Source organism: Mesocricetus auratus, unplaced genomic scaffold (genome assembly GCF_017639785.1).
Source record: "Mesocricetus auratus isolate SY011 unplaced genomic scaffold, BCM_Maur_2.0 Super-Scaffold_100013, whole genome shotgun sequence".
NCBI classification, from domain to species: domain Eukaryota; kingdom Metazoa; phylum Chordata; class Mammalia; order Rodentia; family Cricetidae; genus Mesocricetus; species Mesocricetus auratus.
Window position 1 is genome coordinate 69,893,387 of NW_024429196.1, and position 18,635 is coordinate 69,912,021.

Below are 18,635 nucleotides of genomic sequence, written 5' to 3' on the forward strand. Positions count from 1 at the left end.
ACCCAGAGGGGACATCCCCTCACCCCTGTAGCACAGACCTCAGTGAAGAGTGGCAAACTGTCACAGCCACCTAGCTCCCAACCCCTTGCTGTGTTCTGTTTGGCCCTGAGTGTCTGCATTATGCTTCCAGGACACTCGAATGTGCCAGGCTTGCCTCAGGCAAACAGACACTGGCCAGAAATAAGGTCCCAGACAGAGCAGACAAAGGAACCATGTCCTTGGGAAGTAAACAGCCTTCCAGTGTCCCACACAGGAAGGAAGAGTGGGAATAGTTGTGTGGTCGTGAGACCCAGTCTCATTTGTCACAAGAAGCCAGAGGGAGCCAAATGCCAGGAAGACTGCTAGATTTGATTCTTCTCACTTGGGGAACGGGCTTCCCATGGCCTAGAGAAAGAATGCCACTCAAAAGCGGTACCTGAATGGACACTGGATCACAGACACCAGCCAGATTAGCCCAAGCATCCCAATACCTGTGACTCTAGCTGTCACAGCCCCGCACCCAAGGCTACCCCAGGCCACATGTGCTCAGCACTTACGTCTTCAGTGTTCCCGAGGTCATCAGCTCCGTCACCAGCACGATGCACCTCTTTCCCTTGGCACTGGACTCCCAGAAGTCATAGAAGCGCACAATGTTGGGGTGCTGCAGGCCTTTCAGCATCTCCGCCTCCTCCTTGAACCGCTGCCGCTCGAGCTTGGTGAGCTTCCGGTCCTAGAGCCAGAGACAGATGCACCGGGTGGGCAGAGCTCTGGCTTTGTCTGCCACTCTCCCTTCTCCCAGGAGTGCGCATCAGGGGTAGGGGCAGCAGCAGAAGCCTCCACAGTGGCATGTAGCAGAACCTACCCTTTCTTTCTACCCATAGTGACCAGGGGCACACCACAGCTAGTCCCCTGAGCCCACAACCCCAGATACAGCCCCGGCCTGGGGCCCCTTTGTTAGACATTGCTCCAGGAAGCCAGAAGCAGCTCGCAACCCATGCTGCCAGGATTTTGCACTTTTTCCTTCCAAACACCTGGGGGCCTCTGCTCTCTCCAGTGATCAGTCACTCTCAGAGAACTTGTTAAAGAGATGAAATGTCAGTGGGGGGAGGTGCTTAAGATTCAGGAGACCTCAGTGGAGGGGAGATGACACATGCCAGATACCAGCACTGAGACGATGGAGGACCGGCTTGGCAAAGCCAATCCTGAGAGCAGGCAGCCCGGCCCTTGGAGCAGGAAGAAACATGCTTCACCTGGCCTTGGGCCACAGTGCCGGGCCAAGGCATCAGAGCTAATCTGCTGTCCCAAAGTTTACAACAGAGCAGTAAACACACATCACTGTAGGACTAGGGATGTAGCTCCATGCACACAGTGCTTGTCCACCACGCCCAATGCCCTGTAGTTCGACCCCTCAGCACTCAATGAACAAAGGCCTAGTGGCCTACACAGTATCTGGTAGGTAGAGGCAGGAGGATCAGAAGTTCAAGGTTGTCTTCAGCTGTGTAATCAAGTTAGAGGTTAGCCTGAGCTACATGAGAGCCTGTCTCAAAGTAAAGGGAAACAAAAAACAAACAAAAGAGAAGCCACCTCATTGCTGTCTTAGAACTTTTCAATAGGTGTGTGAGCTCTGCCCTCTGCCCTAGCCTCATTAACCCCCCTGCAGCCTACCTATACCCTGGTCCTTCCCTTTCACAAATCCATCAATGGATCCTCATCCTGAAGCACTCAAAACAAACCCAAAGAGCTCACATGGCCCCAAGTGCTGCTCTGTGCTTCCAAGCTCATCTCATTAGATGCCACCAGCCAGGGCCTCAGGGTGACCTCTCCCCACTCTATAAGCATAGTGAGACCTGAGCTCCACCTAAGTGATGCCCAAAGTCACCTTCTAATCCCGCCTCCCAGCCACACACCCCAGAACCACGAGAGTATGAGAAGAGAGGCATTTACATTTCCAAAGGAAACTGTTAACACAACCAAACACAGAACACACAAAAAGAGAGGAAGCAGGAGGTTTGAGATAGGCCAGGGAGAAATCAGAGTTGAAAGGAAATATAAGCAAAGATTCCCAGGATCCTTTTGGAAGGCCTCACACAATGTCAAGCCAGAGGCCAATAGACACAGTGGCCCATAGGATCATGACAAGGGTCACTGTGTTAAATTATGCCCCACATGGCAGCTGGACCCATTAGGCCAGACCCCTGGCCCATAGCACAGACTCCGCTTGACCCTCAGCTCATCCGTGGGACTAGACAGCAGCCATCATCAACAAAGCCAAACAGCGGAGAGAAATCACCAGTGCGGTCAGTACCAGAAAGACAATCATTCAGAGACTTCAGAAACATCTAATTAATGTTCTCCCCATGAGGACCCAAGATGTGCACCTGCACATACAAGAGCAAACTTCTATTTTAAAAGGAACCATCCAGAAAATAGCTCTTACAGATTTTGAAAGCTGGGCTGACCTTGTTTAACATATAAAACATTCCCTAATCCAATGAAATAGAAAGTACAAAAAACGTTAATCTCTAATCTAGACAATAAAATGGTAACATGCTCCACTTATTAAAATCACTGTATCACTGTTTATCTATGATAATGAAAGCAAAGCTTTCCCAATCCACACGTCTGTCAAACGACTCAGCCGCTGAATGGAGACAGAACTTCTATAACTGATGCAGACAGACAGATGCTTCACCAGAAAACCTACAGAAATGGCCAATCCGTCAGCAGCTTCCTGCCAGCCCTGGGGCGCATCACTCTCCTCCTAGAGAAGACTCACAGAGAGAAAGGAAACCAAGTCCTCAAAAGAAGGACACAGGGGCTGCCACCACAGCCCCACCAAGCTCAGCAGAAGGATCCCACCAGGTGAACAGAAACACTTTGGTGGCAGTCCCACAAAAACAGTACGCACCTCAACAGCTAGAAAGAAAAACCTTGATGGAAAAACATCCTGTGTGAGTCTCAAACTAAAGAAGCCAGACATAAGCATGCGTCTAGTGGAAACCCATTTGATAAGAGAACTGGTATTACCCCAACTAATAACAATGGAGACACCTTCAAAGCAATGGCTGCCTCTGCAGTGGGCAGGATCTGGAGCTGAGAACCTGGTGGGTGGTTTGTGGGGTGGGGGGTGAAGGAATTTTTTTGTTAGTTTGAGAAGAACTAGGAATGAAATCATCCCCAAGTAAGTAAGCCTTGTTCTTGCTACGCAAATACCCTACCCACTCAGCTACAGTCACGTCCCAACTCATGTTTGTGTTGTGTGTGCGTATACAAGTGTCCAGGTGCACAAGCATATGAAAGCCAGAGCTTTCTTTTGGGGGTGGGGTGGGTTGAGACAAGGTCTCTCTTTGTAGCCCTGACTGGCTTCAAACTCACAGAGATCTGCATGCCCTGTCTCTGTGAGCACTGGGACTGAAGGGGTGAGCTACCATACCCATCTGGCCTCAGTCATTCTCCACCTTACAGACTGAGACAGGGTCGCTCTTTGAAACCCAGAGCCCACTTATTTGCCTAGTGTAGCTAAGTAGTTTGCTGCAGGGATTCTCTGTCTCTGCCTCATGAGTGAGTAATGGGATTAAATGCAGGCTGTTCCATCCACCCAGTTTATCAACTCACTATACTACAGTTGTAAACTCTTGTTATAATGCTTTCATGGAGAGTGATTAAACAACTGAGCCATCTCCCCAGCCACCAACTTGAAATATTAATGTGCATATTTAATTGTTTATAAATTATACTTCAATTTTTAAAATGTAACTAAGATATAAAAAGCTAAAGCTACTCAAAGACCGAACGAGAAAGGTAAGTCTAAAAGGAAAAAAGAAATATTAAAAGATATGAAAGAACTATCTGGAACACAACTATACAACTGTGGCTCTAAGAGGAGAGACATCGTGAAATACATACGGAGGAATAGCATTTCCCCAAATTAAAGGAGAATGATTTAGGATAAAAGGGCCATCTGAGGTCAGGTCAGTAAATGAAAACTAACCCACCCTCCAGACATGTCCCAGTGAAACCTCAGAATCCTGAGGCTTGCAAAACTTTCCTATCTGCAAAGAAATGGCCTAGGCGACAGTGGCTGGAATCAGCAATACTGGTTGTGGGGAGGGCAGCGGCATCCTCAAAGTGCCGACGGGGAATTCTATACCCAGCCAAATACACACCTACCCAGGCTCACCAGACTCATTTTCCCACATGCAAGAACTCAAAGGTGACTTTCCATGCCCTCTAGATGAACTGAGCTACTGCAAACAGAAATGGATACGCCAGGGTTGGAGAACCAGCTCAACAGGCAAAGGAGCTTGTTTTACAAGCATGAGTTCAAATACCCAGCACCTATGTAAAAGGGCAGGTATGGCAGTTTGCATCCAGGACCCCTACACACAGCACTGTAGGAGGACTGAAAAGCTGGTTTGTCCACCAGCCTAATTCCAGGGTCAGCGAGAGATCCTATCTCAAGTGAGAAGGCAGGAGAATGATAAAGCAGGACACCCAGCATTCTTCAGCCTCTACAAGGGCATATGCTTCTGCATGCAGACTTGTGCTCAGAAACTACACCTACTCACACATAGAGCAAACACATGCAAAAGGAATGTAGCTGAAGTGACCATCCTGGTCAATCCAGGTGAGAAGACGATGGATCCTGAGCTGGCTCAGAGTCCCCACAACAGTCTGTCTCCAATTCCCTTCCCATGGGTCTAGTCAGTGAGCTGAGAGAAGCCTCGGAGCACCATTAAAGCCTACGTTATTTTATAGCATTCATCATCGACCAGCAGCAGCATATGGCTCAAGGTGCAATGGCCCAAGTTGTAACTAACACAACGAACACAAACAGGACGTGGGAGGTGACACTGCATAGGCTACAGTTCATTGTTGTTCCCCCATGTGAGTGTGCGTGCATGCATGTATGGTGCATATGCATGCGCAGGCATACATGCATTGCTAGTTATAGAACCCAGGGCCTGCCACACTACCACCGATGCCAACTAGCTGGAAGCAACAAGCTAACCCAAGTCAAAGGCTGTTAGCCATGGTGCCTCCACGCCTGGAACAGGAAGCTGGGCAGAGACCTTATTATACGTCCCATGCCACCAGGAGGTTTCACCAAGGTGCCATGCCCCTCGGTCATTTAAGACTGGATCTCACATGCTCTTCTGAGCATGGCCCACTCTCATTGGGTTATGCAAGTCATCTTCACCCATTGCTTCACTATTGGTTGATCATGCAAAGGGAAGACAAAATGGCAGCCTCCAAGGCGGGGAGAGGGCCATTCAGGGGTACTCAGATGAGGTCTGATGGGCTAATCCATGCTTCAGGACAACCTGGAGACACACACCAGAGGGGGCTTTTGATGTTAAGTCAGAGGTTGCTGGGCAGTAGTGGCGCACACCTTTACTATCCCAGGACTTGGGAGGCAGAGGCAGGTGGATCTCTAAGATCGAGGACAGCCCTCCTCTACACAGCATGTTCCAGCAAAGCCTGGGCTGCACAAAGAAACCCTGTCTCAGAGGTTGCTGCCTAGAAAGTGCAGAGTGTCTGCAGGGCCACTCCCGTAGCAACCCAGGGCCACAGTGACATCACAACAGCCCCAGCGGGTAACGGCTGAGGGAGTGAGGCCCAAGAGGGGACACATCTGCTGTTCCTGGAAGAGTGCAGTGCTTTCTGTATCACGGGAAAAGAACCTTGCCTTCCGAGGACCGAAAGAGGGTGAGAGCCACACTCAGGCTGCAGTGGCAGGGTGCTGGCTAGCACTGGCTAGCCCCGGCTAGCATAGTGCATCTGGTAGCAAGCCTTTCCAGAGCATATGCTTGTGGTCTGAGTCAAACTAAAGGAACGTGAGAGGAATTTTCTTTAAGCCATAAAGAAGAATGGAGATGTGTTCTTTGTAGAAAACTGATGTAATTGGAAGTCACAGAAGAAAATTACATCTTTACAGAAAGACAGTATTACAGGTTTGCTTTCATCTGTGGGTACTCAAATTCATGCAGACACATAAAACCGTGTACATACAGGTGACACAAAGGAGAAGTGACACTGTCGAGGACAAAGGGAACCACTGGGAAGAGAAGGAACCTCAAAGGGGAGGAGCATGTGGGAAATATGCTCAAAGTTTATCACACGCTCCCATGAGGATGGACCTTATGTAACCCAGTACAATAACTTTTTAATGTTTCTTTTAACATGTATGGTTATTTTGCTTTGCATGTATGTCTGTGTACCATGGGCACGCCTGGCACCTGCTGATATCAAAGGAGGGCGTTGGATCCCCTGCAACTGGAGTTACAGATGGCTGTGAGCCACCATATGGGTGCTGGGAACTGACTTGGGACCCAGATCCTTTGGAAGAACAAGTGTTGTTAACTGCTCAGCCATCTCTCCAGCTCCCAACCATTTTTTAAGCAAACAAAGGCTCTGGAGTCTGGGCCCAGAGCTATCCTATGCCGCAAGACTAGGCCCAGTGTGGGTTCCCAACCCCATTCTGCCAAACTAGTTGGTGTTCCTGAAGAGCTAAAACCCACTCAAAGATTCAGCTCCCTCATGTCACTAAGTGTGACACCAGTGGTGCCACCATCCTGGGGTCAGCAGGCATCTGGTCAGGTAGCACAAAGTTCCAACTGCACACCTGTATCTCTTTTGTCTCCTCACCCCCCCAGGTACCCCAATATCCCAGGAGGCTCAGTGTCCCTACACACTCCCCATGGTCCTACAACACAGGGCATTTCCCGCTCTCAGGGTCCCAGGGTCTGAACCAGGTCTACTGGCCCTGCTGGGAACAGCACATGCTCGCCTCCCTCTCGAGGCTAAAGCAGGTGAGGTGTGCAATCTAGAAGTCTGTGGACTGCATGAGTGTAGAGGGAACATGAGTATCTGAGAAGGCGAGCCACTCTGTCCTCTAAGCTCCCCTCCAGGTCAGGATCTAGGCAAGCAAGAAACCTTAGGGGAAATCCACCAAAGACAAGAAAATAAACATACAGTTACCCACAAGTGGGCAAAGGCAGCCAGGACACCCAGCCCCTAAATGGAACCCTCTCCGCAGGCTGCCTGGGAGAACTGTGATCCCCACTCCATGAAAGCACAGACAGGGGCAGTGTTTCTGCATAAAGAGACCTCTGGGCAGACACAATGAAATGAGACTACACAAGATATATTGCAAGCAGTCTGGGGGCAGGCCCTGGTCATCAGTGGGTGCCAGCTTGTGAATGGCTTGGGAAGCTGGTCTCATGCTCCCAAGAGTTGGCAGTCTACATCTGGCACCCCTACAGTCAGAGGAGAGAGCTTCTGGTTCTGTTTCCTCCTATACCAGCTGCAAGGGTGAACCAGTCCCCCTTAGCCTCATCCTGGCAACAGTCACGTGTATCACGAGGAGCCAGTGTACCTTCCAATCATTGTTTAAGAAACAACACTGCCATCAAGGGCAAAGTGCTCCTCACGCTGTCAGATAAAAACAGCGGATATAGGCTATAACCCAGAAATCCAGATAGTGGTTGATATGTACCTAGAGTCAGTCTTTGAAAGAGACTCCAGCCATCAGTGCCATGTCCCACTGTCCACCCCGTGAGTCCAGCATGTGCTCAGACTGAGGGCTCAAAATTCAGAGAAGGCACCAGCAGGGACTTGCAATACTTGGCCTTCTTGGTCAAGAGCACCAAGAAGTTTAGTCGTCTGAGGCAGAAACTTGTACTTGAATGTCTGGTGCCTTGCTGCCTTTGAAAATGATGCTATTTTCTTCAGAAGGGAAGGGGTGGGGCAGAGACAGGATGATGGGTATTGGGTAACTCAAGACCTTGCTCTCTCTAAGGCCTGATCCTAGGACTCCAGTAAGCCACTGACAGAAAGATATGTACCCTCACCAAAATGAAGCATGCCATACTGTAGAGTAAGCAATTTTGATTAATTTTTAATATAAATAACAAACTGCCAACTTATCAGGGCTTACTATTTTAAATGACTTATCGGTTCATGCAAACAATAAATCCAGAAGTTTGGGTATCCAGAGTGGCTCCATCAAGGTCCCTCTCCCATTTCCAGCATCCTAGAAATAACAACTCCCTCTCAATCTGTGATGTCTCCTGTAGGATCCAAGTGTCAGACAGCTCCCCATCAGCTACTTCACAATTAAGTCCATTCACAAGGTCACCCCCCACTCCAGGTGAATCCACAGTTTCACTTCTGCAAAACCCGATAATGCAGCATTTTCCGAATCTCTTCTAACACTCTCCTAGCCCTCCCTGGCATAAGTTGTAGATTCTGAGGTACAGCTCTTTAAATAAAATTCTTGTGTATCTTCTTCAGAACTGGATGGCCATTATGAGTTACTGACACGCAGGTGACCAAACAGAAAACAAACTGTTGAAAGTGTGTCTTTTCCATACCATGAAGAAATTCTTCCAGCTGTACCAGGCACCTACTAAGGAATTTTGATATTTCAGGAGAGAATCAGGGCTGGTATAAGTCTGTCTGTCTCTGACATCTGTCCATGGACCCTAAGTGTGTCTCCACTCCATCAGAAGACAGACATTCTCCAAGCAATGGAGGGTGTTCACACTCCTTCCCAGCACTTATGACACCTGGAACTGTATTCCCACATCCTGCATCAGCACCAGCAGCCACCTCACTCACCAATCAGGAAGCCCCCATCCTTGCCACAGCACAGCAGAGCAGTTTGAGGGCAGGCTCTGTGCACCCCACTGTCCCAGAAAAAAAAAGTTGTCACAGGGCAGAGAGGACAACTGTGGGGACCAGCAGGCATATTACCATCTAGCATGGGAGGAAAGGTCCAGGGGAGGACACACAGAGACCAGGAGAATGCAAGCTAGCAGGGGATACTGAATGTCACAGATGGTAATCTAGACACAGTCGCTCCTGAGGCCTGGTGCACGTGGGCTGCCTGGACCAGTTGCTAGGCCACAAAGTGAGTGAGTGGATGGGAGACATGAGCCTTCTTCAGGAGACACGCGGGCATGGCTAACCCCATAAACTCCTCTAGTAGCCTTGGGCCTCAGAGAGACCACAGTGGACACCAGGCCTCTCTTTTCACGGGTGCCACCTGTGGAGGTGCCTCTACCTACATAGGGAGTCCCTCTCTGTACTGTTCCACACCATCTCCATCCCATAAGCAGGTCAAGTCGCTATGGAGTCAGGGCAGAACTGGCTGCAGTACTGTACGCACGGGAGGATAGGAGAGGAAGGGACATTTTCATAGATCTACAAGCAACCCCGAAGAGAGAAGCAACATTCAGGTGTTACCCGACTGGCTGTAAGAGGGAGAGCAGGGGGGGGCCAGAGGGCCTTTGGGTGACACCACCTAGCCATACATCCAATACAGTTGGGCTTCCCAGCGAGTCTGAGAGAGAGCCACAAGGCCTAGAGACAGCCTGTCTTTCATTTCACTGTGACCTCAAATGGTACATGTGAGTGGTTGAGGCCACACTGGACAGAGCAGGTAGTGAAGCCAGCCATCCTCTGTCCTCTGAATAGCAGACAGCTGGTGCTAGTCTACAAGCCCACACCTAAATGCTACAACAGGCCTGGTGAAACAGGTGGCTAGCCTGAGGTGCACCTAGCAGTCAGAGTGGACCAGAGCTCCAGAGACTCGCTGCCTTCCTTTGAAATAAGTGTGCGCCCATCAACACGGGGTACTCTCTATCAGATCAAAGCCCCCATCCAATAGAATGCACCTCAGTATAACCCACAGACTCTGGACCAGGTTTCTCCCTCACCAAAGAAACCCAAGAGACCTGACTCTGCTGACAACCCCATTAAACAAGGGAGATGGGGCAACAATGATCCTTTAGCTCTGTCCCCTCAATACCAAGGGATGGGCAGTGACACCATATCCAGGAAGAGCATAATGCTAGCTGGGATGGGGTCCCTCTTGGGGGAGGGAGGGCAGATGCCAGTGGGGAGCCTGGGCACCTGCACTTCCGATATCACAGAGCAGCTGAGCAAAGAAACAGGTGGACAGACCAGGAACAACAGGTAGAGGCGGGGACAGGGCATGCGAGCGTTTCATTTCCAGGTAAAGGTGTCAGAGTTTACAGAACCAACCTACATTTCCAGGGGGAAAACTAGAGTACATTCACACGCAGCCTCTCCCCCTCCTGAGGAAAGCACCCAAGGGCTTCCTCTCCACCCTGTGGAGGCCCTACAGGATCTACGCCATAGCCCACAATTCACCTCTGAGCAATGCCACCTGGCCACCTTCCCAGGGCCCAGCATCATCAATGACGAACACAAGCAGAGAGCCTAGAGGAAGCCTAGGAGTGGCAAACACTTCAGGAGACCCTAAGGGTGACTACGCCATCCACGGCCACTCTTTCTAGAAGAAAACATCGCTGCTGCACTTAGAAAAAGTTGCCAGCATTCATCGTGCCACGCGCTATTGTGGAGACAGAGGATTAGGGGAAATTAGGCTTTACTACCAGGATGGTAGCCCCACCTACAGTGTGCTCGCCAATGGGGACCAGGGTGTTAATGGACATAAGCAATTCATGTTTGGCGGGAACAGATAACATAAACATGTTTGGAGGGATCAGCTAAGAGGCTGAAAGCCACCTCTCTGGGAACCACCTATCCCAGAGTACCTGCCTGCCTGCAGATGAAAGGAACACACACATATACCCCAGCCCCTGAAGTGACATCTAGGGACCCTTCCGATCCAGGCTCTTCTGACAAAGGGATTAAAGGCACTGACCTCTAGCACCACCTCGATCCCTATATGAGGCTCAGTGCTCTCCAAAGCTAGGCTGGAAGCCAGCCTGGTTGCCCATCCTGAATGTCAGCCATAAATTGCCCTGGCCCTGATTGGAACCCTTGGCACTGAGGACAGACAGTTGACAACAGAGACAGACACTATACATGTGGGCCACTATAAAGGGAGGTCACGGTGAAAGAAGGCCACTTCAAAGGAGGACAGCTATGACGGGGGGGGGGCATCACAGAAGAGAGTCACCATGGAGGAGGGTCACTCACAGAAGAGGACCCTTCTTTTCTTAGGGGCTGTCAGCATTACTTTCATATAAGGAGCTTGGAATCCTTGGACCCTGCCTAGACCAGGTCATAAACATGGGAACTTCAGAGTGCATGCAAGCCATGGAGAAAATCTCACAGAAGCCCCCTGCCCTGGAAACCCCTCCTGAGGCCCATCCTGCACCTCGCTGATGAATAATCGAGGGCCTCAGTCCTCTACAGCTGACCATACCATGTATCTGATTTCTAGAAAGGGTAGGTCCCATCTCACTGCCTCTTCCCTGCAGGGTCACCTAAAGATAGATTTGGACAGCATCACGGCCACGGGTCAGCAGGATTAGCACAGCTCTGTCAGCAGGGACAGCTCCCTCAGGGTGAGGCTGTGGAATTCTGCTCAGCCAGTTTCAGATGCCAGGCTGGCAGGACTGCTCATTCCCGCGGGGGTTGAACTCTGGCAGCCTCCCTTACCAGGCAGCTGCCCCATCCTTACACCAGGTCCCAAACTTCAGGGCATCTCAGGGCGCGTGGAATAGGGTCCTGATATTCTGCCGGGAGCCCACAGAATACAGAACACTGCCACCACCACCACCATTCTGTACTGGTTAGTCTACGGCTAGATGCGAGACCCTGGGTATTCAGAAGGCTGGGAAGCGTGGTGTCTGTTGCTGTGTCAAGCCCAGTTCTGGCCTACTCCTCTAAGACCCTACTTCTTAAACCGAGTGTTACAACTCCAGATGGGGTAGATGAAGATGAATTTAGGAGGCAGAAATCTGGCAACAACAAAAGGTTTATGAGGCCGGTGAGAAAAAGATGGCTCAGGATGTTTGATCCCTGGAACCCCCAGTGGAAGAAGAGAACCAACTGCTCAAAGTTGTCTTCTGACAGGCACAGCCACGCTCTGGCACCTGTGTGTCTGCATTACACACATGCGCGCACACACACACACACACACGCACGCACGCACACACTAAACACAATGTGAAACAGGAAAGCGAGTTTAAAAGGCTTATGAAAATGCACTGGCCACACATCGATTTAAAGCCAACTGCCCAGTGACTCAGTGGTGTTTCTGACAGCATCTGCTGGTGTTAAGTCACAAGACTTCGGCTGCAGCCTTGGTCCTGAACACCCTGCATTAGCACTGGGCACTGTGCCTGCTGTCACACCGACAAATTCTATACACAGATTACAGACTACAGTATGTTTTGAACTGCAATGTTTTTACTGTACGCACAAAACTGTTCTGCTCTTACAGAAACACAATGGTTTAATTATAGAAAATAGAGACTTTAAATATTTCCTGTCATTCCCCAGCATATGAGTAGTATCAAAATAGCATCTCTTTGGATCACGTTGTACTTGAATGTCTGATTTTAAAATTTTTATTTGAGTGGCTGACTTGTATTTTTTTCTTTTTTCTTTTTCTTTTTTTTTTGTAAGCAAGACTGCAAGAGCCAGAGGATAAAGAGGTTTACTGCAAGATTATGTCTCCTAGCAATGTCAGGAGCTACACCCATAAAGTCTCACCAACATAGCCTCCCAAGCATGAGCTAAACAAGGACGAGAGACATGCCAAAGTGAATGGGGGAAAGACCACAGACTGCACTAAGAGCTACAGGCAAATAAAGAATGCTGAGGTACGGGGGAGGGGTAGCGGTGGGGGGGGCGAGTGGCACCAATTAGTTATCCAGTACCAAATGGTCAGCCCGGAAACGCACACACAATCACATTATACAGACTGAGCAGGCTGTAGTGTGTGTGTGTGTGTGTGTGTGTGTGTGTGTGTGTGTGTGTGTGTGTGTGTGTGCGCGCGCGCGCATGATGTAACAATTAATGAAAAAAGAGATTATGGATCTGAAACACAGCAAAGACGAGTACAGGGGAGAATTTGGAGGGAGGAAAGAGAAGGGGGAAATGATACAATTTATGTCATAATCTCAAAGTAAAAGAAATAATAAACAAACTTAAAAATTAAAGCTATCAGTCAATGAATTCTGGCTTAGGATTAAGACAGAATTTCTAACAGTTTCTGAAAAGATCATGGACATATTTCCATAATTTTTACTACATATTTTTGTAAAATGATGTTCTCAGTGTCAACAACTATAAGATCACAGTATCAGTCAAGTCTGAGAAGTATCGAAGGTGCTCTGTGTCCTGCAGTATCAAATATTCACCAAGATTTAATTATTTATGAAAAATAAACAAGCACAAGTTTGATTTTGTCTTTGATAAATGGAAAAATTATAGGTATAACAAAGATTTGTTTTGGGAATAAATTTCTTTTTTTTTTTTTCCTTTTTGGTTTTTCAAAATAGGCATTCCCTTGTGTAACAGCTCCGGCTGTCCCAGAACTCACTCTGTAGGCCAGGCTGGCCTTGAACTCACAGAGATTCACCTTCCCCTGCCTCCTGAGTACTGAGATTAAAGTGTATGCCACTACAACCCAGTTAGAATAAATTTCTTTATAAATTATTATGTTTGATTCATAGACCTATTTTTAGCTATCTATGCATCCAGGGTAACAAATAATACAAAGTTTAAAAAGCTCTGATCAAACACACCCCCAGAATGAAGTTGACCGTATTCTGTCCCCTCTCCAAAGTTCCTGAGTGGTCTGAGTGATCCTGCCAATATCTATGATGGCCTTTGGGGGTCAGGCTGCAAGCACCAAGGTCATGGAATGGCTTCAAGCTGGATATCTGAGGAGCCATGCTTTGAGCTGGGACATCCAGGGTGTCCCTCTAGGACAGACACTGCCCTAAGATGCAGACAGAATGGTAGAGACACAGGCCGATGGTTCCAGCAACACTAATCGGGATAACAGAGGCCAAAGGGCGCCCTGGTGAGCTGGGGAAGGACCCCACTACACATCCCTGCTTCCCAGTCTCGTTGACCTCTAACATCTGTAAGAGCCGTGGAGTCCAGAATCCAAACAGCAGACGCCCAGTACACGGGCACAGAAGATAAGCCATCAGCTCCACTCATGTGATGTCATAGCTCTGACTCCTGGATGGAAGGATGGTCCACACTTACCACTGCTCATCCTCTGAGAACTGTATGACCCCAAACAAAACACATACACGACGATAATGAACAGCTGAAATGTGGCTCGTCAAACCAAGAAGTAGCTAGAAATAGTGTGGTTTCAAACAATTTCTTGGACTAGAGATATGGCTCCCTGGGACAGCACTTGCCATAGGTGTGCAAGATCCTGGGTTCGATGCCCAGCATCACAAAAGCAGGGAGGGAATACTTTCTTAACTCCACATAATAATTTCATTTTGATTATATGTTTAGAAGAGGATATTTTGGGTATATATAACTAAAAGTATTCTACATGTTCTTTTTATGACTTTAATGTGGTCATTACACTTAAAATCACACAGTTCAAACCCCAGCTCCACAGGATGATGCCATCAGAGCTTTAACACAAGGCAGCAGTTGGAGGCTGAGGTGCTGGGCTTCCAACAGCCTACTGGGGCTGAGAAGACAAAGCCAGAACCCAGGACCTCTCAAAGAATGGATGCCTTGGTAAACATGCAGGCTTTCAGATCTGCCCTTCCAAAGGACAACAGTTAGGAGAGTGTGTAACAGAACAGACCAGCCCTCGCAGAGGCTGAGCTACAGCCTTCAGCAGTTCAATTCCAGGCTGGATTAAGATGACAGTTGCTTATTCTAACTGCCTCTAGAAGCAAAAGGAAATCTCTCAAAAAAGATAAAATCAGCCAGTCCTGGAGGGACAGGTCTTCAATCCCAGAACACTGGAGGTCGAAGCAGGGGCATCAGAGGCATCAGGAGCTCAGGGGCATTCTTGGCTACCAAAAAAGTACTGGGGCACATGAGACCCTGTCTCAAAGAGAGGGCTTTTGGGATAGACCACCCAGAGCTTTAGTTTGTCCACAATTCTTAAAGACATCAATAAGTGACCATACAGAGGAACAAGACCAACTGACAAAAAAGAAAAAACAGTAATAATAATCCCAAATGACGGACACAGAGTTCAAAAGGAACCAAGATTATGGGCTGGAGAGAGCTCAGAGGTTAAGAGCACTGGCTGCTCTTCTAAATGACTGGGGTTTGATTTCCAACACCCATATAGTGGCTCACAATAATCTCTAACTACAGTTTCAGAGAGAGAGGGAGAGAGAGAAAGAGAGAGAGAGAGAGCACGTGCACACAAATGTCCTGACTGCATATATGGGATTCCTATACTCTAGAAATTTAATCATATCATCAAAACTAAGACCCGTAGAAAAAGAATCTAAAAGTCTAGAACCACAAACTGAAATTGTGAACTCAATACACAGGTTTTACGCAGACACCGGCGAGGGCAGAAACAGCAAACTGGAAGACAAGCCATAGAAAATACTCAGACTGGACTGAGGTGATGATGAGGTGAGCGCTGGCTCCACAAGCATGGAGACCAGAGTCTGGATTCCCCAGAGCCCATGTAGAAGTTGGTGGGCATGGCGACCTGCCTGTAATCCCAGAGTGTGGGAAGCAGAGACTTGGCACTCCCAGAGCAAGCTGGCTTTCCAAATGTGGTTTGAGTGAAAATGACCCCCATGGACTCATGGGAAGTGGCACTATTAGGAGGTGTGGCCCTGATGGAGTGGGTATGGCCTTGTTAGATGAAGTGTGTCACTGGAAATGGGCTTTGAGGTTTCAAATGCTCAAACCAGACCCAGTGTCTGTCTCTGCCTGCTGCCTGTGGATCCAGATATAAAACTCTCAGCTACCTCTCCAGCACCATGTCTGCCTGCTGCTGCCATGCTTCCTGCCATGATGATAATGGACTAAACCTCTGAACTGCAAACCAGCCCCAATTAAATGTTTTCCTTTATTAAGAGTTACAGTGGTAATGGTGTCTCTTCACAGCAATAGAAACCCCAAGACACCAGACTAGCTGAAACAGAGAATTCTGGGTTTATGAGAAACACAGACTCACTATATAAGGAGGAGAGTAATCAAGGAAGACATCCAACATTGACTCGGGCCTTCACATACACATACATGCATCCACATACATGAACCTGCATACTATATATATATATGTATATATATACACATATGCAACATTTATATACTATATATATACACTATATACACGTAGATTGAAATCTGGACAGAAATAGACATAAAAATAAATGACTCAGAAGACAGTGGGAAATGTCTAGCCTATTTGGAAATGAGTTTCTGGAAGTAGGAAGCATAAAGAATAGAACCAAAGAAATATGTAAAATTCATTGCCCTCTGATTTTCAAAAAAAAGAATAGAAAAGAAAGAATCCATAAATTAAAAACCATATATAAACCCAAACAGATTAAATAAAAAGAACATCACACTGGAGCACAATGCATTTAAAAATTCAAAAAATATTCAGACCCAAAAAGATAATCTTGGGCCAGGCAGTGGTGGCACATGCCTTTAATCCCAGCACTAGGGAGGCAGAAACAGGTAGATCTCTGTAAGTTTGAGGTCAGCCTGGTCTACAAAGTGAGTTCCAGGACAGCCAGAGCTGTTACACAGAGAAACCCTGTCTTGAAAAAATAAAAAATAAAAACGAATAAAGATGTTTTAGACACAGGCATTGCTGACAAGCGGATACTAAATGGGATACAAGGAGAGATCTTCAGGTAAAGAAGTCTCTGCAGGAACTGCAGGAAAAGATTAGAAAGCAATGGAAAGGACAAGCCCGTCAGTCACTGGAAATAACACTGAATACTTAAGAGAACAAAGATGTCACATGAGTCCGGGCAGGTATGGACAGCTGTGGGAGGAGCGGTGGCTTACTTAGTCAGGGCAAGTATGAGGCCCTGGGTGCCATCACCAGGGCCCACATGAAAACCGAGATGGATAGAGCTGGCCCTGGTGATGTGAACAAGGACAACCAGGATCTGGGGTTCAAGAGCAGCAGAACCGGCCCTGCTCCTGGCTGTAGGCTGCACTGGGTGAGCTAGCTGGCCAGGGCTGGAGAGATCACCTGGGTGGTGCTGATGAGGGAAATCTAGCGGGCTGACCAACCAGCTACCACCCAGACCCAGAACCAGGGCTATGAGTCAGACCATCCCAACATCCACCAAATCTATGAACTGTTGGAGCATGTGAAGGGGATGAGCCTGCAGATCCAAAGCTCCATGACACAGGACAACAGCAGGATACCCAAGAAGACCCCCAGGGAGAGCCTATTATCCATGGTGTGGCAGAAACCAGAGGTCTCAAGCCAGATCATGGCAATGAACATTTGCAAATAAAGATGAATGGACTAAACTGTGTGTCTCAACAGGCCACGCTACAGCTTCCATGACAAGACTCTTCTTTTTTGCTTTAATTTTGCTTTCTTTGTTTTGTTTGGTTTTCGGATTTCCTTTAAATTTGGTTTTGATGGGGGGGTTGCAAGGGCAGAGGGCAGATTTGAGGAGACAGGCAGAGAAGCAGGATCAGGATACATGATGTAAAATTCACAAAGAATCAATAAAAGTAAAATAAAAGAAAAATTTAGATGGAGAAGAAAAGTCATAAAGCTGGGAAAGGGACGAATAGGGAAGAGGAAGGCTTCACAGGAAGGAGACAAGAGGGTCAGGGAGAAAATAAGAATGTGTTATATGTGTATGTAATTGCCGATGAATAATAAAAATATTTTAAAGTCAGCACCTCTCTGACAGTGGGTAGGTGGAGTCAGGGCGATTGCTAAGGCTCTATGGCCAGCCTACCCTGCATAGCAAGCTCTGGGCTAATGAGACCCTGTTATAGAAAAGTAAGATAGGGATGGGGGACGGCTCAGCAAGTAAGAGCACATCCTACTTATACCTTTGGAGCAGAGTTTGAATCCCCTGTACCTGTGTAAAAAGCCACGTGTGGTGGTGCACATGCCTGGATCTAGTGCTAAGCAGAGCAGAGACAGGAGGATCACAGGCTTACTGGCTTCCAGCCTAGCTCCAGGCTGAGTGAGAGACCCTGTCTGAAGTGCACAAGAGAAAGAACAAAATAGACATCCTCATCCGGTCTCTGCATGCAGACACGGCACGTAACACACATGCAGTACACATATGCATATACAACACACACATACCAAGATGGCTCCTGAGGAACCCAGGAATGAGACCTGTAGTTGACTTCTGGCTTCCACATACATGTACTCACATGTGCGCACACTTGTATGTACACACAAATGCACATATTTAAAAAAAATGCCAAGCGGTGGTGGCGCACGCCTTTAATCCCAGCACTAAGGAGGCAGAGGCAGACGGATCTCTGTGAGTTTGAGGCCAGCCTGGTTTACAGAGACAGCCAGGGCTACACAGAGAAGCATTAGCTCAAAAAACAAAAACAGGTGGCAGATTAAATTACCTAATAATATCCCCCCAAAGCCTGGAAGGTTCCCAGAAAGAGTGAGTTCCTACCAAGCCTTAGGAGGTTCTGGAAATGTAGTTTAATCCCCAGTGTAACTGTAAAAAAAAACAAAAAAAAAACCATAATGACAGATGCACAACAAACTAAGTACAAACTCAAAACTTCCTGGAGCCCAACGCCCCAAAAACTGCCTGCCTAATTAAAGGGCATCCAGGCCTGTGAAGACAAAGTGGCTGTGAAGATTGCCACTGCGAGCGTGTGTGAACATGTGATGAAATAATAACCCCCAAATTGCACAGACACATGAATGAGCTGAGGAAGACAGATGA

The 18,635-nt window shown here is 47.9% G+C and overlaps 1 protein-coding gene across 7 annotated transcripts in view; it reads right to left on the reverse strand.

The window, feature by feature from the left end:
- The window catches only part of Wnk2 (WNK lysine deficient protein kinase 2), a 109,086-nt gene that overhangs the window by 65,810 nt on the left and 24,641 nt on the right, over positions 1–18,635 (reverse strand). For all 7 annotated transcript variants that reach the window (XM_040755946.1, XM_013110602.3, XM_005066324.4 and 4 more), the window contains exon 3: positions 537–709. In XM_040755946.1, coding sequence (XP_040611880.1) covers positions 537–709 — 173 coding nt within the window. The remainder of the gene's footprint in view (positions 1–536; positions 710–18,635) is intronic.